Source organism: Lichtheimia ornata (genome assembly GCF_029851405.1).
Source record: "Lichtheimia ornata isolate CBS 291.66 chromosome Unknown scaffold00023, whole genome shotgun sequence".
NCBI lineage: Eukaryota > Fungi > Mucoromycota > Mucoromycetes > Mucorales > Lichtheimiaceae > Lichtheimia > Lichtheimia ornata.
Window position 1 is genome coordinate 246,133 of NW_026695343.1, and position 20,593 is coordinate 266,725.

Genomic DNA, 20,593 nt, shown 5'->3' on the forward strand with positions numbered 1-20,593 from the left:
AAGCGTGGGGTTTTTAAAGAAGAATGCTGCTCGGCTGGGTGTAGTGCACCTTGTGTGGTAGTTTCACGTTCATCGTGGGCAACCCCAGATTTCGCATTGTCGCCACCAGCCAAAGTGGATCGACCCCTTGAAATTTTTTTCGACGACGACGAAAATATTTCTTGGCTGGTAGCGACATTGGGTGAATCTGGGATCGGCCACGATCGACTTCATAGTTTGACACAAGATCGCTTTCACCCCGCCGAGCAACACTGTTCTATTAAAGACCCCACGTTTCATTGTAAAGTTCGGAGATACAGGCACCTTTATGTTTGTAAGCGTGATCCTATATGAGAAGTGGTCTTTGTTCATTGTGAAGTGGCTAGACCAGGATACAGCAAAAGATGCGCAGGGACGTGTTTGTGTAACACGGCTCATTTGCATGACTGGAACGGCCGATGCATCATGCTTTATGCACAAGTCATCATTGGCAGATAATAGCGTCTTCCTCCCATTCACCTTTGTTGCTAAATTTAATGCATATGAACGATTGTCCTGCTCCAGCCCATCACGTCCATCATTCAACTTTGCTGATCCAAGTGGATTTGATGTAACAACGCTCACACACAGAAGTGTCATCCAAAAGCACAAAATCATTTTGCAAAGTTATTTGTAAACTGCCACTTCATAGCCCATTCCTCCCAATCATCTTTGTTTCCCAATCCAATGTATGTGAACGATTCTACTGTTCCAGCCCATCATTGCCATCCTTCAACTTTCTTGATCCAAGAGGATTTGACTGAGTAACGCTCAAACACAGAAGCATCATCCAAGCATCAGAAGAATCAAGTTAATTTCCGGTTCTTCCACTCCCACCTTCTTCCCTCTTCCTCTCATTCTCAACCGTTAACCCATTCAAGTACAACTACCACCTGAACAATTGCACTGCTTCAACGCATCATGTCAATCCTACAACTGCCTTGATCCGATCGTCTTTGACTCAATGGCAAGTGCATGGCGTGTACACAGCCCACCACAACACCCGCGTTTCTTGACACTGCACCTTCTCTTGTACATTCCTCTACCACGATCAATCGCAACGACGTCCATTCAAGCAGCTGCCAATAGCTAGGCTCTTCGTCATTGTCTCGAGCAGCGTTCTTTACTTGCAGCAACGTGTCTTGCAGGTTTTTCAAGCGAACAGCAGCTAGCCATTGTATAGAACAGCTTTATTTACTTGTAGGATATTGTTTCAATACATACGACTTCTTACGGATATGAATATGGATATTGATTTGGTATATGGGATGGAAGGAATTGGATTCATACAACGTGTGGAAAAGGAGAAGTGTATCTATTGTCGTGACCATTATGCATGATGCTATCATCTTGGATGATTGGTGCATCCAGTTATCGTACTGTATAGGGTGTCCCATGGCAGCTACTACCATCATCCTTTGTACAACCTGTCAACCATGTACAACCTTCATCACCCAGCTCCTGTGTTTTGACGCGCTATGCGTATAGCTCAACAACTGAAGTCGATCCATTTACCTTCAAGCAATGCACGCACAAAGGATAGAAGCTTCCCATATCGATACACCCCATTGGAGTACCACCTCGTGCCCACTTTATCGTTTGTGGATGATGTTGGATTAAAGGGTTACTTTAGCAAATAAAGCATTGATTTGGCCAACCATTTCCCAGTTTCTCTAAGACCTTCCTTCATATCTAAGTTCTCTTTTGTGATTGAGATATTGTATGGGTTGTTATTTCATTATGAATATACACATGAACAATGGATTGGTATAATTTTCTATACATCGACAACTAGTACATCTTCTTCATTTTCATCCAAGTAGCCCTTCAAATCGAGTGTTTGGTTCCCCATGTTGATCAGACAACTGCCTCCAGCAAAAGTAACACCTATATAAGGGGACAGCATGTTGACACCCTCATCCTTACTATGTATGACCCCTTCCATGCCAAAATTTACCTCTTTCTGTGCCAATACGATTGGATGCTACGAAACATACTTCTTCTTCGCCAATCACCAGGGGTAAAAGTCGTTGCACCCAGTAACGAATGGTGGATAAAACATCACCGCCTTTGACCCAGGACATGCATCCAATCACCAGCCGTGTCTTTTTAGTAGTATGGAACCTTGCAAACTCATACGCTGTGAAATCGGCTTTGAATTGATATGGATTGATATCCATGCATATGGCAAATCCAACCTACATTGTTTGTGATGAGTGTAAAGTCAACATGATGGTAGAATGCTGCGCACCTTTCCAAGTCCTTCAATCTCCAGTGATTCAAAGCCAGGTCCTTCCAATGCCCAGTATTCATCATTCTTGTAAAGAAAGGCTTTCCTATAGGTCTTCACTCGTTCGCCCTTGGGATTGATGCAGCATAGGCTGTTGTAGCACTTGCCATCTACATCCGCAGTATGAGCTTACTATGCGTCCATTACACACCCTGGATCGTAACTTTTACCTTTTGTACGCTCCGGATAACCCACTACGACAAAGCTTTGTAATCGAACAGCTATAATGTATATGTACATCAGTAAAAGGGATGATGATGATGATGATGATGATGGTGTATGTTGTGGTCTTGCCTTCTTTCTTTGCCCACATGACAGAAGGTCCTGTTTCTTCATCCTCCAAATACGGCTCAATCTCTTCACTCGATTCAAATACGTAGCCTATCCACTTCCAAGTTAGTATATGAACATACACATGGATCCCCACTTCCTCACCTGTGAAGGCCATTTCAGGAAGCACAAGTAGATCAATGTCTCCAGGTCCATAGCTAAATGACACACACATTAGTTACAGCTCACAATAAAGGCAGTGATTCGATCGTTTACCGTTCCAATAAGCCATCAGCACGAGCCATGTTGGCATCTGTTTCGGCGAGTGTGGGATTGAGTTGACAGCATGCTGGCAATGAAGAAGAATGAGTTTTATGCAAAGTGTTGGTCGCTGTTCGTCGTCTCTTCATACCTATTTTCATTGTTGTGCGGGAAAAGGGAAAGAGGACAATAATGCAAGACGCTCTCGTATCATCCCAGAATGGTTGTTCATTATTTAAGGCCATTCAATGGACAATGTATAGCATGCTTTGGATGTGTGTGTGTGTCGAACCCATCGTATGAATGACGAAGAATAAACCAGCCCAGTGCCCCTTATCATCCTACTTTCGGGTGCCCATTATGCAAATCACACTTTCATTTTATCACGTGCAACGACCTCTTTTCCCATGTTTGAATGCATACACCAAAGACAATCATTGTTCCCATCACGTGGATTTGTAAGAGCTTTCATCAAGGTCGAGAACATGGCATTGGTGGTGACCGGGTAAACAAAAGCGAGACCTCAACCATTTTATCAAACCTATCATTCCTTGACATCTTTTTTCGTTATTTGATGTTTGACAGAGACGGATCTATCGAAACAAGAGATGATGGGTCTGGCAACACAGAGCAACTATCGATCCAGTATATGTGTGTGTGTGCGTATATGTGTAGAACAAAGATGAAAGCGGAGCAATAGTAGATGAACCATGATCCACAGCTCAGGGACCGACAAGATAAACAAGCACGTGCTTTTTTGTTTGGGGGGAGGGAGAAAAGGTATATGCAAAATAAAAAAGCGGGGAACTTATGGATAACGCGGGGTGAATTGTGTGTGCGTGTGAGAGAGCATTGTTTGTGTTAGCAATGGTGTGTGTCTTTTTTTATTTTGTAGTGCGCATTGTCTACCGATGATGGTTGGTACCAATGTTAAGTGAAAAGGGGAGGGGATCATGGGAGCTACCCATTGTTGTGTGCCTTGCAGCTGCTGTGTACATGTCGCACTTTTTCGTTCCTTGTAGATCCCGCTTCGCTTCTTCATCCACTGCTGCTGCTGCTGCTACCCTCATGTTGGCCCACTTATTCTTCTACAACACACACACATACAAGTCTACTTTTTGGCATCCATGCGTCTCAAGTGGGGCTTATTAATCAAAAGGTCGGGTTCATGATACACATTGTGATGGCCTTGATCCAAGATCTTGGTTTGTCCTTTGATTTTCCGCAGCTGGTAAAAAGATGGGGGAGAGAGATGTGAGCATACCACATACAATCAGCCAAGCAAAGCAGGAGCGGATGCAACCCTGTTTGCTACGCCGACAGTCTATACTCAAAGACACCTATCCATTCTTGGTTTTACTTGGCAAAGGACTCTTCCTTTACGTGTTACTATTCTATTGTCTTCCATGATCATGAAAATAAAGCCCTTCATTGTCCATTGTTTATGCATTTTCACTTTTTCTCATACACAGCATTACTTTTGCAACATTGAGACGATTGCCTTTTTTGATAAAGCCACCCAGCCTCTTGGGGGATAAAAAAAAGATGATGTGAGTACATGGGATCCCTTTTTGGTTAAACGCAGGGATAACTTATCGGTTCCGCCCGCTCCCGACATTATTTGGGATTGTCGCTGCTTGTTTTGCGTGGGTGTTTATGCTGCTTAAGTGTGTGTAATCAGAATTTTAACATTACACGAGCGGCGTGTCATGTCGGAAATGTGCGTCGGACACAAAGGCTCATTTGCGTTGCTTGTTCTACATTACGTAACTGGGGCATGGTAGAAAAAAGAAACCCATCTCACCCCTGGTAAAAGGTGAAAAGTGGGGTACGATGGGTGTCCGCGGGGAAAGCGGTACATTGGTGTACAATACAACATGTACATGTGCGTGTGTGTGTGTACCTATAAGAAAAACCATGACTTTGGTTTATAAGATGTGTGTTGTGCCTTGTTGTATACGTCACTGAGTTGCACTACCTTCAACCCTATGCTTAACACCCCCACCTCTCACAACAAAAACATTAACTTTAAGGTTCAAATATGCGCTCGAGCATTTTTACCATATGCGATGATATTTTTGGAATATCTCACCGTTTACAGAAAACAGACAGCAACGATCAAACCATTCCTCTTATGATGTGCCCCTCTCTCTTGATCCCTTTTCGGAGGATTAAGGGTAGGAAAAGGAGGAATGATGGGTGCTTACGGAGCAAATTCACTGATCTTTGATCCGTGTAATGCACGTTGTTGCTAGTGCCTATATGTGTGTGGCTCAGGCATATACTGTGATGTGTAATGGAACCTTATTCAATCTTGTCATTTTGCATTTTGCCGCGGCCTTCATCGTGTGAATGATCCAAACGACTATACCGCTTTTTGGTAAATCATGGGATGGTAAAATTCAAAAGCATGGCAGGAATGCAAAGAAAGGCAAGAAAAGATGGGGTGTACTTTTCGATTGTATACCAGGCTACTGGGCATGAAGAACACCAATTATCTACTATACTCAATTGAAGCTTGACGCTAAAATCATAAAGCCCAGCATCAGGTTTATTAGTATCAGAATCATAATATTGCTGCTTAGTGATCGCCGCGTGTAAAAAGACTAGCCTATACCATATCAAAAGGCTGCGAAAACTAAGATCCGGTCATCAAAGTGAGAGCGCGGGAATAGGGCTCATGGCTTGGATGTTAGTTTACAACATCAACGGTATGATTGTGTGTGAATAGGTCATTGTACTTGACAATCCCATCATGTGGCTAAGTATCATAAACAATACAATCGGGCTGTACCGAAAACTTAAATGCATGAACAAGCAGTCTATTAATATTGAAAACAAGTACACTTAATGTTCATGGGGGATCTGGGCACAGCCCATGATAAAGAATTACAGGGAAATAAGGCTATGTATACGGAAGAGAGGATAATTGCAATGATGGGTGGTTGTGTGAGGGTGTGTATAAGATGGTGTGTGAGGAGGTAAAAGGTGGGAGTGTATAGTGCGTGTGTTATGTGATAGAATGTATATGTATATAGAAGAAGCGATGAGCTTACTCATCGTCACCAGTCTTCTCGTTGGGCTGCGACTTTTCGTTGGGCTGCTGTTGCTTGGTAGCTGAAAAGTTGCTAGGCAAACGACGAGAGACAGGGCGACTGGCAATGCTTGGAACACGTTGAGATTCACGATCACCTTGAACCTTCTCGTCATAAGCGGAAGAGGCACCAATGGAAGGAGCAATAGACTTGGCATCTTCTTGAAGATCAGGAGTAGCGAACAAGACTTCAATTTCTTCAAGGGACTTGCCGTTGGTCTCAGGGTACCAAAGGTAGATAGGGATCAAGAAGAGAACGTTGAGGATACCAAACATCAAGAAAGTCCAATACTTGGCGTATTCGAAAAGAACAGGGGCAATCATGGCAACAACAAAGTTACCAAGCCAGTTGGCACCGGTAGACATGGAGTTACCCTTAGCACGCAAGGCAGTAGGGAAAATTTCAGAGGGATACAACCAAGCGAGACCCAACCAAGCGGCACCAAAGATGGCATTGTAGACCATGACAAAGCAAATGACAGCACCAGAGGCCTTGTCATTACCATTTTCGACGGCGTATTGAGCACCACCAACAATGATCAAAGTAATACATTGGCCGATCAAACCCCAGTACATAAGAGCACGACGACCAAAGCGATCAATGGTGTAGATAGGAGTCAAAGCACCAAGGAAATAAGGAATAGAGTCGACACCAGCCATCAACATGGCCATAGCGTGAGTCATACCGGCTTGCAAGAAAATATCGGTCAAGTAGTAAGAAATGACTATAAAAAGGGGGATGATGTATGAGTGCATCTGATCATAAAAAAAACTTTTGCCATGCATGCATATGCATGCACCCAATTGATAGGGATGATGATAGTGATAGATACGTACCATTGATACCACCAAATTGTTGCATAAGCTGACCACCCATACCGAGAAGCACACGATAACGGTTGTTGAGTCTGCCACGCTTGAAAAGTTCACGGTAGGACTTGATGCCTTCACGACGTTCGAGTTCGATACCATCACGAATTTCTTCCCACTCGGCAATGCAACGAGGGTGGGTAGTATCTTCATCGGTCCAAAGACGAGCAAGGACTTCCTTACATTCATCTTCCTTGCCATGGCTTTGCAACCAACGAGGAGATTCAGGAAGGAAGAAAGTACCAATGAAAAGAATGATACCAAAGAACATTTGGAAAGCCAATGGGAAACGCCATGCGACTTCACCTTGAGCAAAGTAAAGACCAAATTCAAGCCAATAGGCAATACCGACACCAAGAGCAAGAAGAGAAGCCTCAAAGGAAACGTGAGCACCACGATTCTTGGGTGGCGAAACTTCGGCTTGGTAAACAGGGATAGTGGCAGTGTTCATACCATTGCCAACACCGGTAAAGATACGAGCGAAAATCATCATGCCAACATTGACACTAGCAGTTTGGATAACGGCACCAATACAAAGAATAAAGCAACCGAGACGAATCATTTTACGACGACCAAGAATATCACCAAGAGTACCACAAGACAAGGCACCACCCATACAACCGATTTCGTACAAGGCGACGATGGCACCCATCAAAGCAGAGTTGTAATCTTCAGGGTTGGCCATACCCATATAGCCCTTGAAACTGTCATTGGCAACGACACCAGACATGACACCCTAAAAAGTGACATAACAATGTAAGTTTAAGAACAATGGATGATTTAATGATGAGGGTGCTGGATCATTTACCTGATCGTAACCGAAAAGCAAGAAACCAACACCAGCCATAGCGGTGGTGGCACGCATAAGCGTTTGTCCTTTAAGTCGTGTTATACCCATAGCGACGATAAAAGATTGTGATGAATGGACAAAGGGTAAAAAACAAAGAAGAAAAACGACCCCACATGCAATCCACCCTTTATATATCCAGAGATTTTAGGGACCCCTGATCCACCCCGCTGTGCGTTTTCTCTCGTTTGTCGGGATGAAAAGTGCATTTGCCCAAATCCAGCGAGTGACACAAACCACTGATGTCAGTATTGTCTTTTGCTGGAATGAAGCGGGAGGTTTTCATTTGTCAACTACAAGACCCTGTTGCAGATCCTGAAATGTCAGCCAAAGGTGTCTCATTCACTTTTTTTTTTCTATGCATATCGATGATGATGACAAATTTTGATAACCTTCAAAGCAGCAAAAAGAGGCATTGAGCAATAGGGTATGTGTGTGAGTGTGAGAACAAGCGATTTTCTGGAAGCCATGTACCCACACATTGAGTTTTATATGGAGAGTGTATATCCGTATTGTACTGCTTCTCAAATCAAGCTGCGTATAGTACGGCTGTACTGTGCTGCAATCGGATAGCGCGTCCAAACGTCGTTGCACCTCCCCCCAACGGGACCTAACCCCCCATTTTTTTGGGCCGCAGACTGGTCCCTCTGTTTTAGTTTCGTTTCGACACTCCTTTTGGCAACCTGAGTCGTTGTTCACTTTTTCTGTTTTCTGATGCCTAAACGGCTATCGTCCTGTTTCTCGGAGCCAGATCAAAATTGAGGCACGCACATACACATACACCACAAGACAAGTGTATCGAAGCGACACTGCAAGTTGTTTTATGATTTGTCGCCATCGCAACATTGATTATCCATAGCGTCATTGTTTTAACTACTCGCACAGCCCATGTCATGATAACATACAACACACACACACTCCATCGAAAAAATTTTCCCAGTGGCTCATTATAGAAAGTGGATGGTATATGGTGTACAAGTTGGTAAAAGCATGCGGGTGAGCATGACATTTTCACATGTCAGCGTAATGCCATAACAACATAAAGAGGTTCACACTCTTAGATAGACTTTGATACATAAAATCAAGCATCTCGGCTCATCAAGGCATCATTCCGGATAATGCTGCCTTTTTGCATTGAGTTGCCACTGTTGCTTTTAACCCCGCACGTGTGGGCCACCATTCGTTTGCATACAACAATAACCCATGAATCGGATCAAAATGAGGATGCGGGTGTTTAACAACCATTTTCATGTGTTACTTTTGGACCCAATGCTACTCGCATGGCATGTACCACCATCCTGTGTCTTAGGATGGGTGAGTCTTTTAGAACAAAGAGAAGAAAAGAATGTCTGATTTACATGCGTAAAAGCCATTCCAGACGAAAATTGTGAAACCACACCATCATTGAAGCGGGATTTACAGCTGAAGCAGGAGCATCTTTTTCATTTGGATGTATTAATAAAACATCCTTTTTCTTCGATGCATTTACCACATGGAATAGAACAAAGAAAACGTCTGTGATGAGTTTCGATCATGTTTGGGATTGATATCTATGTTTGTTCATGCATAGAAAAAGAGAAAAAGTCGCTAGCTGTCTCGGCTGGGTGCACAAAGCTTGTATGCGTAGATCGCTGTTACCATATATGGATAAACACTGACGACATTTAGGACGGCGAGAAAGTTGTTTTAAATTCGCTCTTTGAGATCCGTCTCTTTGGGATGGCCCAAGAACCCAAGCTTCAACTGGGATGAGGGCGAAAAAAAGGGGGGGGGACTTTCAATGTAAAAGGGAAGTTTGTTTTTTTTTGCTTACGTTTGACACCCACCAGTACCAAATGGCTGGTGCATGATGATGCATCATTCGTCGTTATTCTCAGCTTTATCTTTTTTGTCATGAAAATGATGATGATGATTGATTGCTTTGTAATAGTTACTATCATCACCATGAGCGTTGTTACTGAATAGATCGGGAAAGATTATCCATTTGGGCATCCTGAATTGCATTTCGGAATATAGTAGCCACAATGTCTCAGCTTCATACTTGCTATCGAGGCAACACAATGGGTTTCATGACATGCTAAAGGCATGTAGCTCCGAAAACCAGCCATGTCCCAAACAAACCACGACACCAAAACAAGTCGTACGATGATGCAAGAGAGAATAAGACAGACTTTGAACGATCGGCGAATGACGTATTCCCATTCCATTGTATGTTTGTCAATGTACATTTTATTTGGATAGACAACAACATACACACATAAACTCTGTTTGTAGCCATCAACATTACTACTACTAATAAGAAAAGGAGAAGTTCTATGTATGTGTGTGTGTGTGTGTGTTGGGATGTATGAGGGGGTTGGGATGTGAGATAAGGTGTTGGATTGCCCGTGACGTTGTATGGGCCGACCATGTCTGGTTTATTGCTGTGAGCGATAGCGAGCGACTTTATGCAAGGTCTTTTGACTCAGATTCCACATGTCGAATCGCTCACCACGCTCGCAATGTATCACGCCGAAAACTTCTGAATCACCTTCCCACTTGGATTCCTCTTCAATCGCTGCGAGAGCCTCGGAACGCGATCCCCATGAACCGGACATGCCAATGTCACCTGCATCAGACCGTAGTTCCCCACGTCCTCCTTTGTGGCCACAACATAAACGTTCTCTTGGTATCGATGTTCCTGGTGCTGTACGAAGCATCATCACGCCGAGTAAGTGTGTCTAGAACAAGCCATCATCATGATCATCACCATCCATACTCACACACTCACTTGCATGGTGTCACACACACACACACGCATATACACTTTCAACCTTTAAACAGAAACAAGGAGTGAACTTACCTATGACAGTAAATTGGTGATCTTAATGGGTAAGTCTATATCCTATCATGGGCAAGGATGATGTTGGTGGGCTGAGGCAGGCTTGTTTTTTAGTTGGCTTACCGGCGCGTGGCAAAAGTTACATTGTCAAAAAGCTTCGACGTTATCTCAATTGGTTGCAATACGAAACCAAGGTATATTATTTTTGTTTATCCTTCCTTTTTACGTCATGGTACAACATCAACTCACACACATCATGTTGTTGTAGGTTTTCAATGTGGGCAATCTCCGTCGAGTCAACCAAGCATCACAAAACCAAGTGCAGTCAGCAACGTTCTTTGATCCAGACAACAGTGAAATGAAGAATTATCGTGATCATTTGGCACTTGAAGTATTGGAGAATTTATTGGATTGGCTCAAGGAAGGGGGGCGAGTGGCTATCCATGATGCTACCAATTCCACCATTGAACGAAGGTAAAAGAATGCTCCCTTCTCTCTCTCCGATGAATGATGCATTTGTGTGACACATGAATTTGGCGATCCGCTATAGATACTTGCTGTTGAACAGGCTTCGTGACTTTCCACACATCAAGGTCTTGATCTTGGAATCGGAGTGCAATGATACAAAGGTAACGTGGAGGGGGGAGGGATAGAGGGATGGAAGGGATTGTATGTGTATATGTTGCGTAACAAAAACTCATATGACGAGGCTCATGTATTAGATCTTGGAGCGTAATTTTCGACTAAAGTTGCTCGGTCCCGATTACAAGGATAAGCCAGCTGCCACTGCTCTCGCCGATTTCAAGTCGCGTGTGAACAATTATGAAAAGGCGTATCAACCCGTGGGCGATTGGGAAGAAGAAAACAACATTGCCTATTGTAAAATCATGAATGTGGGCAAAAAGGTCATTGCGTACAACATTTCTGGTTACCTATCGGGTCAATGTGTCTTTTATCTTATGAACTTTAATCTTGAAGGTAAGTACAACAACAAGTTTAATTTTCTGCACTGCCACATTGCTGGTAACACTAGAGATCTTTCTCACTTTACTGTATTAGATCGACAAATTTTCCTAACCCGGCACGGTGAGAGTTTGGATAATATTCAGGGTCGCATTGGTGGGGATGCACCGGTAAGTTAGGTTCTTTTTTTTCTTTTGCGGGGTCCGCGGCTTTATGCGTATGTGTGTGTGGCTGACGAAACAATGATCACAAGCTATCTCCATCAGGTGAAAAGTATGCAAGTGCACTTTCCACATTTATCAAGGAACAACGAGTACGTTTTGCATTGGAATTGGTACGACAACGACATGAACAAGAGGAAACTTGGGTATCCCATGGATTGGAACCGCTTGAAGCTGGCAACCTCTTAAGGTCAAGTACACCTGAACAAGCATTCCATGAAAAGGCAGCATCCATTTCAAGTCGACAATTCGCTGTTTGGACAAGCATGTTGCAACGTTCCATGCAAACCGCCAAATACTTTGATCCAGACGAGTATGATATCAAGCACATTCGATTTCTTAATGAGATCAACGCTGCTGTAAGTTGCAGGTGATGGGATAAAGGAAACGTGGCTGGGCAACAACTCACGCGATCGTGTAGGGATGCGAGGGAATGACCTATCCGGAAATTGAAAGCAAGTTTCCCAAAGAATATGCAGCTCGACAAGCAAACAAACTTTACTATAGATATCCAGGCATTGGCGGCGAGTCATATCTCGGCAAGTTACCAAAAGCGTATTCCGATTGTCAAGTCATCCTCACACTAATTGACTTTTATAGACGTTATCCATCGTACACAACCCATGATCGTGGAACTTGAACGTATGCGAGAATCATGTCTTATTATTACCCACCGAGTTGTCATGCGCATCCTACTTGGTTATTTGATGGATAGAACTCAACAAGAAATGCCTCATATGGATATCCCAATGCACACGTAAGTCGATACATTCATATCATCCTATCACTCGACGTCGTCATGGTAACATTTGTTTTGATAGTCTATTTGAAGTACGGCCTAAACCATATGGCAACGAGTTGAGAATATGGAAATACGACCAAGAAGAAGACACGTTCAAGCGAGTGCAATGAAACACTTTTTTATTCCGCCTCCTCCTTCCACCATCAATCACATCATCATATGCTGCATCTGTAATTAAACCTCTTTACATCTATCCTACTTTGATTTCCCTTTCCAGTTCAAATAAAACAAGTGAATCTCCCATTCCCGGCTTTTAAAATAGAGCCAAAAGTCAAATTGTACTTTTATTGTACGCGTCGTCTAGCTAAGGCACGTTGTCTAATTTGTTCAATTTCCTCAGCACGTCGTTTTCGTCGATCTTGTTCTTGTTTTTCTTCGGCCTCCTTTTCCTTTGCAATGACCTCGTTCTTTGCATCCTGATCCATTTCCAATACGTTGGGTGCATCCTCGCCGTTCAACCTTGTCTTCGGTAACCGTTGTATCCGATCCCGGCCTTCACCTGATTTGATCCAATCCCAGAGGATTTTGCTGACACCTTTCATCACGGCCTTATTGGTGTAGGTGACGTGCATGTACATGACCCAATCCAACTCTGAATACCGCAGCTTGTGTCGATCAATCATATCTGAAAATGCACATAGTGGATGTAAATGCAAGGCAACCAATGATGCTGTCGATGAGCCGATATCGCCTATTTCTGCCGTCATGTCTTCGGTCAAGTGTTGATCTGGGGAATAATGCGAAAAGACGCTGCGATGGGCACCCTTGTTGGCAATGTTGGTAAAGTAACCGGATAAGAATGATTTGAGAATAGGCACTGGGTCCACATGCTTTCCATGCTCATCCATCCCGATCTTGCGTCGCTGAGACGACTTTTTCTTCTTTTCATCAAGGTAACGCGGCGCACGTATAATTGGAAGCCGTAATTTCTCCATCACATCCGCTAATTGTCGTCGTACATTGCTGGCTGTATCAAGCACCTTGCCATTGATCCAATTCTCGCGACACCAATTCCGGCTCTTGCCATGTCGATGCCATTCATGCCATACATTGAGATACGTCATGTGATCACCCGTATGATGTGCGAATCGTAACTTGCATTCCTCTGCTTCAATCATGGCTTGCTCACCACCTTTGCTGCGAGCCGAGGGTGCCTTGAAAAGATCATTTTCGCCAGCGAGAATGCTTGCAATCGTCAACACGTCATGGCTACACTTGAATTCTTGCGCCGAGCTCACTAAGACACGAGCAAGGGAAGGTGAAAGAGGAAAGTAGCTCATCTTGTCTCCAAGAGGGGTGAGCTTGCCTACCTCATCAATAGCACCCAAAAGATATAATTGCTTCAGAGCATTGCGTAATAACTTCTCGTCGGGCGGATCAATGAATTCAAAGTTGAGCACATCCACAATCCCCATCTTTTTCAAAGCGAGAACGGTTCCCAATAAACTGCTGCGTTGGATCTCAGGCACCGTATCCACCATCATGTGATTGTAGCTGTCAGGTGTATAGAGTCGATATGCTTTACCAGGGGCAGTTCTATATACATACATGCATTCATTGAGTAATGAGAACATGCATACACGATGATGGCAATTACTCGTTTTACCTTCCAGCTCGACCCACACGTTGTATAGCAGCAGCTTGGCTGATCTCCGTTACAAGTAAAGCATCCATACCAGTATTGGGATCATAGGTCTTCTCCTTGACAAAGCCTGAATCAACCACGTAACGAATACCAGGAATTGTAACCGAAGTCTATCCACATGTATGAGTCCTTTTTTTCTCCTTTTTCCACAGATCCATCGACTGACCTGAGCAACGTTGGTGGCAAAGACTACTTTACGAACGCCATCCCTTGGAAGTTCAAACACTGCTTTTTGATCATATGTCTCGAGACTCGCATAAAGTGGATAGATGGCAACATCGCTTACCCCATCCTCAAAATGTTTCACCGATCGTTGATAATCAAGCGACTTTGTACGTTCTGCAAAGGCACGACATGCTCTTTCGATATCACTTTGGCCTGTCAAGAACACCAGCAGGTCACCAGGTGGCTCGTGCGTGTGGATATGCCATGCCGCTTCGACAGCGTGATCCACCATGGATGATTTCAGTGATGACAAGCGTTGAGCATCCTTGTAATAAACCACTTGGACTGGAAACGTGCGTCCTGGAATCTCAAAGATGGGGCATTCGCCAAAAAAGTCTGAAAACTTTTCCACATCCAGCGTAGCTGACATGATCAACACCTTCAAATCGGGTCGCAGTCGCTGCGTCTTTTTCAACAATCCAAATAAAACATCCGTCTCAAGCGTACGTTCATGGGCTTCGTCAATAATCACAACCGAATACTGGCTAAGGCTGGGATCCTCGGTCGCCTCACGCAATAATACGCCATCCGTCATGTATTTGAGTTGAGTCTCGGGACATGTCGTGTCATCGAAACGGATCGTGTATCCCACTTTGGTGCCAAGTGCCACATCTTGTTCCTCGCTCACACGCTTGGCCACTAAGTTGTTTCCATATCATTAGTCTCCTGCCTCCTTTCCTTTCCTTGTGCTTCATGTATCTACCTGTAATGGCTGCAATACGTCTATCGATAGCATTTGCATTTAGTATGAGAGATCACACCATCCACCTAAAATAAACATACCTTGGCTGTGTCACACCAATCCTCTTTACATCAGGCATGCTTTCAAGGATATACTGTGGAATCTGTGTCGTTTTACCAGAGCCTAGAGAAAGATTGTATAGATTGAGTGCATTGGCAAGTAGAAGAATGGGAGTCAACAAGCTTACCCGTTTCACCAATCACCACTAGCACATTGTATTCTTTGATGGCTTCGATGAGCTCGTCTTTGTATTCGAATGTCGGTAGACTCTCGCGCTGTTCACGTATCCGATTGCTAGGGCTCATGTCAAAGGGTGATATGGACAAGACGACGGAAAAAGAAATTCCAATTTGGATGAGAGGAGGCGGGTGCGGCGGGTGTTGTTTCCATAGCTCGCATGAGATCCCATTCACTCCCAACCATTCATAATAAAATCCCAAATGCTTTTACAAAAATGACCTGTGTGTAACATTCATGGATATACAAGGCAGGGTTTATATATGTGCAATTGTGTGTATGGATGTTGTGTGAGTGTGAATATGGATATTGCAGAGAGAATGATATAACAAAAGGTGGGGGTGGAAGGGTTGTTGCATGTATAAATCTATGTGGATTTGTTGATGAATCTATCAAAGTATTGATGAACGCCCGTAGTAAGCTGATCCGCCGTTGAGCCTTGAATAATGGTACCAATGTATCCATCAGGTCTCACCACCACCACAGTTGCTGCACCATCTTGTTGTTGCTGCTCACCCCGATAGGCAGCATGACATTGTGCTCGATTTAGCTTATCAAGCATGATCAATTTTTTCTTTTCCTCATCCAATTGTGGTGCACACTCGGATTCAATACGATCAGCGGGACTGGTAGTGATGACAAGGCATGGATCCGTAATCAAGGGCGACTTGAATTGCCATAATGCTTGAGCCATATCCAGAGATCGTGTCAAATCATCAGCCAAAAGCAGTAACGAAAAAGAGAGCCAATCCTTGGATTCGAATTGATCCATCAACCGAGTTTTACGTCCAGAGGAGAATTGAAAGACCTTGTAATTGGGTGCACGCATACCAGGTTGTAACAAGCCAGCAGATTGTGGTCTTTGTTGTGTAATGAATGCATTCTCTTCATTGTAATGGATACCAAAACCACTAGTAAAGGACCGATGCTCTTGAACAATGTTGCAATACTCCTTTGAGGATTGATGCCCTGCTGCTGCTTTGGCAGCTACCTTGTCGATGGCAAGCACTTGTTGTGCTACAGGTCGTCGTTCAGATGCATACGTTGACAAGACTTTGCGATCAATGTGGCCACGTTCCACCATGCATAATTTCCAAACCTATTTCGCAAAGGTGAGTAAAGGGGTTACACACGTACACACGTAGCCATGTGATCTCACGCCTCTCTATACATACCAAGTTGAAGATGTCACCAAAGCCCGTGTTGACACCCTGGCCCAAGGTCGGGCTCTGACAATGAGCTGCATCGCCACACAAGAATACACGATGTTGCATAGCATCCATGGCAGTGGCCAAACGTTGACCCACCACATACACTGACCAATACAAGATACCCAAGAATTCAAGTCGATGAGGTAGTAAACCACGTTTCGCCTCACGTTGGATATCCTCAAGCTGGATCTTGTTGCGATTGTATTGCTCCTTGCGTAGCTCAATCTCATTTTCATCAAAGTGAACAAAGATGCGAGTAAGGCCATTCTCACGAGGAAACAAGCTGATGGTCTTTGCAACATCATTTTGAAGCATGCTATGTACTAACATGAGTCATCTACTCCCTTTCTTCCTCTTTCCTATTGAAACTTACCAAACATCCTTTCTACCAGTGTTAAAGTTGGTCCGTACCAACGCGTCAATGACACCAGCATGCGTTTCAGTCGTTTCTCCTTCCGTTTGAATGCCAAGCTGGCTTCGGCAATCGCTGTGTGCGCCATCACATGAGAGAATGTACTTGCAATCGAGTTGCTCGGTACGTGCTTCATCGCGTAAATGCATCACGGTGGCCCTAATGGGGTGGGTCTTGTTTTCAGGTTGTTCAGCCATATTGATCACAGTGGCAGGCCGCTCCACAGCAATATCACGATTGGTCAAAGTGGTTTCCAGGCTTGATTCGGTAATGTGTTGCCCCACACACAAGAGATATTGATGCTTGGACTCAACGTTGTCAGGCACAAAAGGTATACTTGATTGCAGCTCGCCATTGGCATACGATGAGATCTGATCGACCTTGACGCCTGTTTTGAGTAACTCGTCCGCTAGGCCTGCCCTTTCAAGTAGCTCAAGGGTACGGCCATGGATCCAATCGCCACGCCCCCAATGATTGGGCTCATATTCAACATCTACATAGACGATGTATGTTCATACGCGTTCCTCTTACACCAAGATCCCTTGCTACTTACCAAGAATCCTTACTGAGAACCCTGCCTGAGAAATCAAATTGGCAGCCAATAAACCAACAGGGCCAGCGCCCACAATCAAAAAATCCACTTGTTGACTCATTCGAAGGGAAAAGAGGGTAATGAAAAGAAGAAGAAAAGAAGAGAGGAGAAGGATACAAGAGCATGTTTTTATTTGTTTGGGCAATGCCTTTATTTTCATGCATTGAAGGTATGGTAACTTGGTCCGCCGCCCTCGGAAGACGAAAAAATGAGGTGATCTTTTCTCGATTCTTTTTTAATGCGTGTGCAACCTATGCGTCATTCCTTTCAGGAACATGTCATCTATTCTTCTTCCTTCACCCTTCCCCTTCCACCTTTCAAAGATGTTGCCCTTTTGTCAAGAAGGATGAAAAAAGAGGGGTATTCTGTAGTTTGTTTAAAAGAAACAACACATCTGCATACCCATACGTATAAACAACAAACAAAAAGTGGAGTCGGGACCGTCTTTATTTTCTTTTGCACTGCAGCAGCAATAGGGGCATTCCGAAAAAAGATGAATGTTCTATATACACGTGTGTCATTATGCAAGCATGTCATTATTCAATGCGTGCCCATATGGGGTTTTTGTGTGTGTGATTGTGTGTGTGTGAAAGAACATCACTTGAACGTTGTTGTAGATGCTATGTATGTGCCATTGCTGCAGCAATGTTATATGCAAAGTATGTATGTACCAAGGTCTCGACTCTTTCTTTTAGTGCATGCTGCAGTAAATGCATGGGTGGGTGGTAGTAGTATTAGCAGTATGTGTGCCCAACATCTCATGTGCGTAACTGACACATGGCACTAATAATAAGAGACAAGTGATGTTCCTGATCCCCGGAAGTATGGGCCCTGCATCAATCCCAACAATCTCGTTTCGGGGGTAAAATATGTAAGCTGTGGATCGGATCGTATGTATCACCCACCCAACGATGGATGGCTGGTAATCATCCCCGCCCCCTCCTCCACTGAATAAGCCAACAACTCGCTTGACTCATATCCCTTATTACATATGCACACACGCAGACGAATCTTTCCGGATTGAATGTCACACAAGAAGACGTGTTGTAAAAGTAAATTATATATAGGTTGAATAGTATACAGGACACGGTATATCTTCATTGAACTGGAAGGGGGGGCTAGTTGGGTAAGGAAAGGTATAAAGTATTGCAAAAAGAGAAAACAACAAGGAAAAAAGAAAGAGAGTGAGAGAGATAAAGATATCGAACAAGGAAAAAGGAATAATAGATTGTGCATGGGTAAGAAGAGTCAAGTACGCTATGTATAGGTGTTGTGATATCGCGGTGTTGAATATATGATTGTTGTGTGTGCGTGTGTGTGTGTTAAGGTTAGGTTTCCGGCCCGCTTAATGGGATGCAGATGCCTTTTGTTGTAAAGTCAGCTCATGCTGCAATGGTGGCTGCTGATGATTATCCTGTTGTTGTTGCTGTTGACGATGTTGAGGCAAGGATGTGTTGTTGCTATGGGAACTTCCAAGTAAAATGTCGGCTAGAATCATCTCCACGCAAACAAAGAGTATTCGCCATACACTTGTAAGCAATAAAAAGAATTGGCCCACGCCTTGCTTCCCATTATCGGTCTCAATTCGATCCATGGCCATATCCATTGCTTCTGATAGTCGTGTTGATACATGATACAAGTCGAAATAATAAAAGATACGGTAATCATTGTTGGTGTTGGTGGTGTTGGTATGATCATCCTTTGTGTCGATGGATCGAACTTGTTGCCGCACAGACCCATAACCATCATCATGCGTCACCATGGCAGCAGCAGCTGGGGGAATGGGGATCACCACTTCTTCGGCTGGGGGAGCTGATGGGGCTGGCATCATATCTGCAAGTGACTGATATGAATCGACTTGTTCCTCCTCATCGTGTTGTTCTTCATTGTCCGAATCGGGAGTAAAGATAGTCGAAGGCGGTCGATGATATTGTGCTGATCTGTACCAGTGTACAATCTCGGGTGACATTGTAAATCGTTCTCCTCCTCCTCCTTCTTGTTGCTCATTTTCATGCCGTTCTTCCTCATTTTCCTCCCCATCTTCATCATCATCATCGTCGTCGTCATCCACAATATCAGGATTGGTGACATGATATCCGTTTCCTAAGAGTGGTTGAACCGATAAATCCTGAAGTTGATCTTCGACAAGTGATTGCTGTAAATGGTGACTATGGCGACTACTCATCCAAGTATTCTCATCCATAAATTCATCAGGTAAAGGTGATCTGGCAGTGACAAGTAATACATCATCGTCATCATCCATCGGTGGATTGGTATCGTAATCATCATCGTTCCAATCAAACTGCATCTGCTGTTCCATGCGATCAAAATGTTGTTGTTGAACAAGCTGAGGTGTAAACATGAAATCGTCACCCGACAACAAGACAACAGGTTGTGCGTGTGGAATGCCGAGTAGAATTTGCTGTGATTTGCTGTACATGCTGTGTAAATGCCAACTCTCTAGAAATGAATAAGGTGCTCGTCGACGAAACTCGGGATAGTTTTGTCTTGCAAACTTTTGGCAGGTGGCAATAAACGCTCGATTGGCAAGATCCACAAGATCATCGTCCTCTTCTTCTTCATCTTCATCCATAATATCATCCACTTCTTCGTCATCATCCAATTCCTCTTCTTCATCTTCATCTTCTTCCTCTTCTTCTTGTTCTTCCTCCTCTTCTTCTTCATGATGTGTTGGAAGTAACGCAGACGCTTCTGGTAACATGAATGGTGGTGAAGTAGCTACGTCTTGATATCGAGCAGCACGTGTATAAGGACCAGCAGTTGTAGTATCGTCGGTTCGATAGCTATGGCGGGTATATGTTTCTTGGAATCGACCATGAAAAGAAGGGCCTTCATCAGTAGTAGTAGTAGCATGGTGGTGTTGGTGCGGAGCAACAGCAGTAGCGACATGATCGAGATGCATTGTCAAAGAAGGGCCGTCGTCGTCATTCATAATAAATCGAAGCCTGGGAATGCGACTGGCAGATACGAAAGAAACGTAAAAGATAAAGGGGAATGTTGTTTTGGCGGGGTATGGCAGTTAAGAGAGAAAAAAGGGTATATGCACAAACA

General features: G+C 43.9%; 6 protein-coding genes across 6 annotated transcripts; 1 reads left to right on the top strand and 5 right to left on the bottom strand.

The window, feature by feature from the left end:
- Positions 1 to 1,795: 1,795 nt before the first annotated feature.
- Positions 1,796 to 3,000, bottom strand: O0I10_005676 (uncharacterized protein; the record flags this gene model as incomplete). Its single annotated transcript, XM_058485714.1, has 7 exons — positions 1,796 to 1,905; positions 1,976 to 2,216; positions 2,270 to 2,418; positions 2,479 to 2,529; positions 2,603 to 2,689; positions 2,744 to 2,796; positions 2,855 to 3,000. 7 exons carry the CDS (start codon positions 2,998 to 3,000, stop codon positions 1,796 to 1,798), a joined length of 837 nt encoding a protein of 278 aa, XP_058343549.1.
- A 2,891-nt stretch (positions 3,001 to 5,891) lies between these two features.
- On the bottom strand, positions 5,892 to 7,701 carry O0I10_005677 (uncharacterized protein; the record flags this gene model as incomplete). Its single annotated transcript, XM_058485715.1, has 3 exons — positions 5,892 to 6,658; positions 6,771 to 7,539; positions 7,612 to 7,701. 3 exons carry the CDS (start codon positions 7,699 to 7,701, stop codon positions 5,892 to 5,894), a joined length of 1,626 nt encoding a protein of 541 aa, XP_058343550.1.
- Positions 7,702 to 10,125: 2,424 nt separating this feature from the next.
- On the top strand, positions 10,126 to 12,567 carry O0I10_005678 (uncharacterized protein; the record flags this gene model as incomplete). Its single annotated transcript, XM_058485716.1, has 11 exons — positions 10,126 to 10,360; positions 10,474 to 10,521; positions 10,586 to 10,665; positions 10,740 to 10,945; positions 11,022 to 11,100; positions 11,194 to 11,449; positions 11,531 to 11,604; positions 11,688 to 12,014; positions 12,077 to 12,194; positions 12,256 to 12,412; positions 12,477 to 12,567. 11 exons carry the CDS (start codon positions 10,126 to 10,128, stop codon positions 12,565 to 12,567), a joined length of 1,671 nt encoding a protein of 556 aa, XP_058343551.1.
- Positions 12,568 to 12,741: 174 nt separating this feature from the next.
- Positions 12,742 to 15,374, bottom strand: O0I10_005679 (uncharacterized protein; the record flags this gene model as incomplete). Its single annotated transcript, XM_058485717.1, has 6 exons — positions 12,742 to 13,993; positions 14,064 to 14,212; positions 14,269 to 14,966; positions 15,031 to 15,050; positions 15,111 to 15,192; positions 15,257 to 15,374. The coding sequence occupies 6 exons, from the start codon at positions 15,372 to 15,374 to the stop codon at positions 12,742 to 12,744; spliced, it is 2,319 nt and encodes a 772-aa protein (XP_058343552.1).
- A 299-nt stretch (positions 15,375 to 15,673) lies between these two features.
- Positions 15,674 to 17,582, bottom strand: O0I10_005680 (uncharacterized protein; the record flags this gene model as incomplete). The annotated part of the gene is made up of 4 exons (XM_058485718.1): positions 15,674 to 16,405; positions 16,482 to 16,833; positions 16,891 to 17,422; positions 17,483 to 17,582. The coding sequence occupies 4 exons, from the start codon at positions 17,580 to 17,582 to the stop codon at positions 15,674 to 15,676; spliced, it is 1,716 nt and encodes a 571-aa protein (XP_058343553.1).
- A 1,284-nt stretch (positions 17,583 to 18,866) lies between these two features.
- On the bottom strand, positions 18,867 to 20,474 carry O0I10_005681 (uncharacterized protein; the record flags this gene model as incomplete). Its single annotated transcript, XM_058485719.1, has 1 exon — positions 18,867 to 20,474. One exon carries the CDS (start codon positions 20,472 to 20,474, stop codon positions 18,867 to 18,869), a length of 1,608 nt encoding a protein of 535 aa, XP_058343554.1.
- Positions 20,475 to 20,593: the final 119 nt, after the last annotated feature.